Genomic DNA, 6800 nt, shown 5'->3' with positions numbered 1-6800 from the left:
GTAGAAATGTAGTGAAGTAGAAAGTACAGATACTTACTGTAAAATGTAGTGGAGTAAAAGTAGAAAGTATCCATTATTAAATCTACTTAAGTAAAGTACAGATACACAAAAATTGTACTTAAGTACATTAAGTACTTAATGTACCATTGACTTTGAGAAATAAAAGCATAATTGAGGTTTCTCTCTGTGAAAACACTTCTGCAGGGTTTCCCCCAGAAAACTTGCTAAGCCCGGTGGTCGGGGTGCCGAGGCAGTCCACCGGCGGTCCGCCGTGTTTTTGTGTTAAAAAATGTTAAGTAGACAATAAAAGTAAAAATATTACTGGGTGATTATATGTTATGGGAAAACATCGCCAGTGAAACACTACTTAAACCCACAACTAGTCTTAAAAACAACTAATCAAAAAATACAATTAAAATGAATATCAATTATTTCCACTTCTGTTAAATCCAAATTAAGTCAGCAGCTCCATTGGGCCCCCAGGGCTTCAGGGGCCCCATAAATGCTAATATTTTAACATAGATCACAGATATATAAATGTAGCATTTGTTTATTGAGATTATCATTGGTGCTAAATTTGACATGGTTTCAGCATATATAAATTAAAAGACTTTCAATTATTTAACATTTAGAGGTAAGATTTTAAAGAGCTGGCAAGATTACTTTGTAGAAGTTCAAAGAACAATATTCATAGATTGGTTTGTTACCACAGCTACAATCTGATGCTGTGAGTTTAATCTTTGAGTTTCAGCTCCGTTTGTTCACAAATACAAATTAGTAAACTGCAGTTATAATTTATTGCTTTTTTAGGTTTGCCAGTTAAACTAAATCTAACACAGAAGCTGAGGTGCTGATGTTTTTAGCAACAAAAGGGGCCCCTAAGTCAGATTCTGCTCCAGGCCTCATCCACCCCTGGACCGGCCCTGCATGATGAGTTAAACCCGCTGCACTGCGCAGAAATGAGCAACAAACGGGAGATTTAATTCAATGCTGCTAATGTGGCTTTAGTGACTCTTTCATTTCGTGTCTGTTGAGTTTTAATAAGAGTCACAGAAACTATTTTGGTTGGTCGAGTTTCTGGATGAGCTGCGCGCATTAACTCTGTCTGACTAAGTGGGCAAAACATTTGATACGGTTTGGTGCTTAGTGTAACCGGAAAATAATACTAACCTTTCCTGATGAACCTCCAAACTTCGTGGGGGAAACACAGGGGAGCTCCTTCTCGCTCCAAGGCTGAAGAGGTTCAGGGTTAACTCCCTTGAGGTCCACAGCGGTGTGGTGCGGCAAGCAAGAGACAGTCCAAACGGTTCCTTCGGAAACTGAACGTTTATTTTAAGTGCGGTCACAAAACATACGACCAGGAACTGTTATGATCGCGCTCCTACATACACCCAACTCTACTTACTCTACTAAAGCTCTCTTATCTCAAACATGTGTGCCCCCCCCCTGCTGGTGTGGCGGTGCTAGTGCAACAACTAGTAATAATAATAAAATAATATCAAATCAGCGTGATGCGTGACTGCGAGGACAGCGCGAAGCTCCTCACCGGGTTAAACCTGCATGATGAGTGATTAGCGCTGGGTCGATAACCGCTAACGCAAATGGGAACACAGACCTAAACTTTACAGGGAAGACGGGGCCAAACGCTGGGCAGCGAGTTGAGATGTAAACGCCGCATAATGTTTTGTTCACAAATATTCTCATCGCTCCTCAAAGCTCCTCTGAAAGCGCGAACACAAGTTATCCTGCGGTTCACGTAGAGATGCGCAGCCAGAGTGGCGGGTTTTAACCTCTTACCTTAATCAATAACTCCTCATAACTAATCATAATTCCTCACAGGGGGTTGATGTAAATATGCATGGCGGTCAGCCTGTGTCCAGTTCGAGTGAAAGGAGGAGCGCTGAGGTTAACAGGCCAGCGGTGTGATTGGTCCGGCTTTAAATGCATAAACTATAAACACATCTTCTATAAACATATATTTTAGGAATAAATCTGCTCTGATAGTGAAACGCTCGGAGCAACAGAAACATTTGCAATCCGGCTTTAAAAAGGCTAATTTTTTTTCCTTATTTTATTTAACTTAAAAAAGAAAGGCTTAGCCTGGCGGTGGCGCTAGTAAAGCATGGCGGCCGCCAGACCTATAATACACTGGGGGATACCCTGCTTCCGGTTTTTGTACAAGTTTAATGAATTAAAGTGAAAAATAAAAAAATAAAAAGTTTCACAAATGAATGAAAGCAGATTTGTTTGCAGCAATTTGTGCATTTTAAGTCATAAGTTAGATGTGAACCTGGCAGGAGAAAGTGACGGATACGTCTGCAGCAGGAAATAGTTTCTGTTAGTAACATTTTAATTTGGGACAATTTTGCCAAAATTAAAATTAAAAAGTCTTAATTTAAATCAACTTCCTGTGCTGGACGCCAAGTTGCTATCCTTCTTGACTTTCAGCCCAGGGGCCACCAAACATCAGTCCAGGGGCCCCACGGGCCTCTGGAGCCGTGATGGTGCATTTACAGAGCAGGAAAAGTGGGACTTTCCAGGTTTAAAGCATTTTTAAGTGTTTTCAGTTTAGATCGCAGGTCAGAACCAGTTGGTCCGGTCCGACCCAAACGATTTAAACATGACGGAGAATTCATCATCTCAAGATCTGGTTCTGCTGTAATCTGATTACTGTAGCAGAGAACATTCTGTACCTGAATCAGAACAGAACAGGTTCTGTGTGCTGTCGGTCGGTTCTGAATAAATCAGATCCGGTTTCTATGCTCTAACCTGAAGAGGTCAAAGGTCACCAGTGTTCCTGGAGGTGCCCACTCACCCCCGCCTCACACCATCTGCTGTGTAACTGAGTTAGAGTAACTGTAATCGGGTTAGAACCAGAGGGAGCCCTCTGCGGGTCGGAGCATCCGGGTCATGTTCATTTAATCAGCAGATAACGACATAGCCCCGCCTCCTCCTCTTCTTCCTCTTCCTCCTGTCAGCTGTTCTCATCACTTCACTCGCTTTATTTATAATCAATAATTTGTCTGTATCTCTGGGTTTCTGCTGTCTGGTTCTGGATCCTCTTATTTGGGCCGAATTGGTTCCATTTAAAGGAGAGGTTAGAATTTTTAAACTGGGTTTTTGTTGAACCAGAGGCCAGCAGGTGAGGATTTTATTTTCTACCAAGGTAAAAAACACATCAGAGCTGAAAAATGTCCTTCAGTAAAACATGAAGCCTAACGCCTTTCTCCTGGACGTCCAAGTCTTCAGTGGGGGTCTGGGCGCCCCCTGGTGGTCTGGAGGACTTCCTCTGTTTCTGGATCCAGTTGCAGCGTTTTAAACTTCCGGTTTTTGCAACATTTCATCTTATGGTGATGGCAACGCTTTTGTTTGCTCTTTGCTTTTGTTTGCTTTTGTCTTTGGTGAGTTGGAGTTTGCGTCAGTCATGCGTTTGCAGCTTTCTGTGTGTTTTATATGGAGAGCCGTGAGGGCCAAACATTTACCACCTGGCTAAAAAGTTATGCCAAAATAATGGATGTAAGATATGACAAAAATCTACTCAAAACAACTGCAAAAATTACAACGTTTATTTTGGTCTCTCAACGCTGTTTTGAACGTCGACACTCATAGAAATTATTTTTTGCCATTTTAAGCCATAAACCAGAATTTCTTGCAGGAATTTTTAGCCATATGCGCGGTAAAAGAGCTGATATATGTCCCACGTGAATTTCCATAATTTTAACTGCTTGCAGCATATTTTGTGTTTACAGCACGATTCACCATTTGCAGTTTATTGTTCCGTAGTTTGCGACATAAATCCTCTGGTCAGCTTCCGTAGTTCAGTAGTTTTACGATCCGCTCTGCTTTGTAAATATTTTACTTCCTCTGCTTGTTGCTGCGTGGTTCTGACTCAGCCGGGTTCCTGACCCGTCGGCGCTGTGCGGTTTGTGAAGCGGGTCGGAACCGGAGGTTCTGCAGCTCCTCGCTGTCATCATGTGAGTCACGCTTCGCTCCTTCTGCTTTCTCCGCTTCTTCAGACAAACGATCAGAAAACAAGAGCGCCGTGAGTCACACAGTGAGTCAGCCTTTCCCACGGCCGAGCGTCCTGCTGCAGCATCCTAGCCGTTGCCATGGAAACGCCCACTCTTTGAAGCTCCGTGTTTCGACTCACCTCTGCTTTGCCCACAAAGAGACTGAAAAGTTTTCAGTTGGAGAGAAGAGCTGCAGCTCCAGATGTTCCCTAAGTGCAGCCAGACTCCTGTACCGGTCCAGAGTTCTGGTTCTGCTCAGTTCGGCCCGCAGGTTCTCCACTGATTTCAGGTCTGACGTTGTTTACATTCCCACCAGCCCAGTTCGGTCCGCTTCAACCCGACTCCGGTCTGTTTGCTATAAAGTTTGGCCCGGTTGGTGTGAATGCTAGTTGACCTCTGACCTCTGGTCCTCCAAACCTCGGTCTGGGTCCGTTTGAAGTGAAATCTGGTTCGGTTTGAATGTGAACGCCAAGCCGACCGGAGACCGCTCCAGAAGGACTACAGCGCAGGGCATTCTGGGTAAATACAACCAAAGCTAACGTGTTAGCCTAGCGCTAGCAGCAGAAATGGCTCCTGGTCTTTAGCCTAAAGAGAAATCCTCCAACCGCTAAAATCTGACGCCTCCATCTTGTTTCCATCTGGTGAAGAAGGAAGTTGCTCTCAGAGTCTTCAGAGGTTTTTGTGTCGTTTCCTTTAGTGGTTCTTGGTTCAAGTTTCTGTTTGTGATGGTTGGAGAGAAAGGAAAGGACTCGACCTGACGCTTCGCTCTCTCTCTCCTCTCAGCAGCTCATGTGAAGCCGGTTGGATTCGTGTCATCATCAGGAAGTTCAACAGGTACTTCCTGTTTTAGTACCTGTTGAAGTGTCACCATGACTCCGCCCCTGAAGCCTCTAAAAACGAAGGTTTGGGTCGGAAATCTGCAGAATTCACAACCCAGGACATTCTGACTGCCAGAGAACCGAGTATGAGCTGAAGCTGTGATTTTATTTAATTTTTCTTTTCTTGATTTCTTTTTTTATTTTATTTCATTTTTTGTCTAGGTTTGAATTTTTAGTAGATTTTTAAAATCTTTATTCATATTAATTTATTTTGCCTTTTTTATATCTTGTTTCAACAGAAAACATTTTGCTGATTAAATGACCTTTTATGTGTTTTAAATAATAATTAATATTTTTTACTTGCAGTCGGTTCACTCTGACCTGATTTGGTTCTGATTTGAGCCGATGATCTGTTGGGTCCCCGCTGACCTCTGACCCCTGCTGACCCTGAATCAGCCTGTGGTCTTTCAGGAAGACGATTGGTTCTGTTCTGGCGTTTGGATGTTTAGATGTCTGGCATTGCTGTGATGATGTCAGCGATGATGTCAGTGCCTGATAAGCAGCAGCGCTCTGCGGGCGGCTGCAGTCCGGTAAACACCAGCTGGTCCCTTCACACCAACACGTCCAGCAGGGACAGTCTGTCCCCGTCTTGTCCTTCAGCGCCGAGCCTCAGCAGAACTTCACAGCTTCAGGTCCAGAACCAGCCTAGGTTCTGGATCTGGTCCGGTTGGACTTTACTCGAAGATAAAAATGGAAAATTATTCTACATGTCATTCTGTTCCTCAGTGGAGAAAATAGTTTTCCCAGATAAAATCTGAACAGTGCGGCAGGCCTGTATCATCCTGTCTGGTTCAGTTAAATCCACACAACAAAACGACCCGGTTCTGATATTTTAACCCAAAACATCCGACCTGTTCCTGTTCCACATGTTGAACTAAACCTGATGGTTTTCAGAGCGTTTTCTGAACATCGCATTTTTTTGACTTTTACTTTATCAACGTGAGAATTCAGCAGAAGAAGAATCTGACGTAAACAACGTCTGGAGATGAAAGAGTCAGTGAACGCATCACGTTCCAGCACCAAACAGAACCGAGACAGAACTGTTCCGGTCCTGGTTCTTTCTCTGGTTCAGTTCCCAATCCTGGTCCTGGTCCCGGTTCTTGTTCTGGTCCCAATTCTTGTTCTCGTAATGCTTCTGGTTTTGGTTCCAGTCTGACTGTGGTTCTGTTGGGTCCAAACAGCAAGAGCTTGTGGCCATGGAGGGCGACTGCCTGAGCTGCATCAAATATCTCATGTTCGTCTTCAACTTCTTCATCTTCGTGAGTTCAGATTTTATTTCTCTCCATTCAAAGGTTTAGCCCCGCCCCTAACCTAGCCCCGCCCCTCATTTCAAAAGAACAGGAAATAAATCCAGATTTGAACAATAAAAGTCCATTAAATATTATGAAATTCATTAATGAATAACTAAATAAGCTGCCTATTAAAAATCTTTTTTAAATATTTATTTAAATTTTGTGACTTGGAGTGTTTATTTTCTATTAATATATTTATGACTGAAGTAGTTCCGACCTGTCCCCTCCACCGCCTGTTGCTGCAGCTGGGCGGCTCCGTCCTGCTGGCCGTGGGCGTCTGGGTGTCGGCCGACCCGCTGGGCTTCAGGGAGGCGGTGGCGGTGAGCCCCCTGCTGGTCACCGGCGTCTCCGTGGTTCTGGTTCTGGGCGGGCTGCTGTTCCTGCTGGGCTTCCTGGGCTGCTGCGGCGCCGTCCGGGAGAACCGCTGTCTGCTGCTGCTGGTGAGACAGGAAGTCCTACTGGGCCGGTTCTACTGAAACAGTTCTGCTGGTTCTACTGGGCCATTATTCTGTTTATCTGTGCTACCCATAAATCCGTCCTACCTTGAGATGATGCCACATCGATGCTACATCACATTCTGCTTACTGAAGCTGTAATATTAGTGTATATGAATCATATCC

At 44.1% G+C, this 6800-nt stretch overlaps 1 protein-coding gene and 1 long non-coding RNA gene across 2 annotated transcripts in view; one reads left to right on the top strand and one right to left on the bottom strand.

Annotated features, from left to right (window-relative positions):
* The window catches only part of LOC103153460 (tetraspanin-18-like), a 12830-nt gene that overhangs the window by 2604 nt on the left and 3426 nt on the right, over positions 1–6800 (top strand). Inside the window, exons 2-3 of the mRNA XM_016661935.1 lie at positions 6040–6147; positions 6426–6590. Coding sequence (XP_016517421.1) covers positions 6085–6147; positions 6426–6590 — 228 coding nt within the window. The 5' untranslated portion in view covers positions 6040–6084. The remainder of the gene's footprint in view (positions 1–6039; positions 6148–6425; positions 6591–6800) is intronic.
* On the bottom strand, positions 3539–4473 carry LOC107833243 (uncharacterized). The gene is made up of 2 exons (XR_001658962.1): positions 4151–4473; positions 3539–4010 (listed from the first exon to the last, which is right to left on the bottom strand). It is a non-coding gene; the product is annotated as an uncharacterized LOC107833243 (long non-coding RNA).

The sequence above is a fragment of the Poecilia formosa genome, unplaced genomic scaffold, assembly GCF_000485575.1.
Source record: "Poecilia formosa unplaced genomic scaffold, Poecilia_formosa-5.1.2 Scaffold350, whole genome shotgun sequence".
NCBI lineage: Eukaryota > Metazoa > Chordata > Actinopteri > Cyprinodontiformes > Poeciliidae > Poecilia > Poecilia formosa.
The sequence above is the reverse complement of the archived record's forward strand: the minus strand, read 5'-3'. Positions and strand labels throughout refer to the sequence as shown.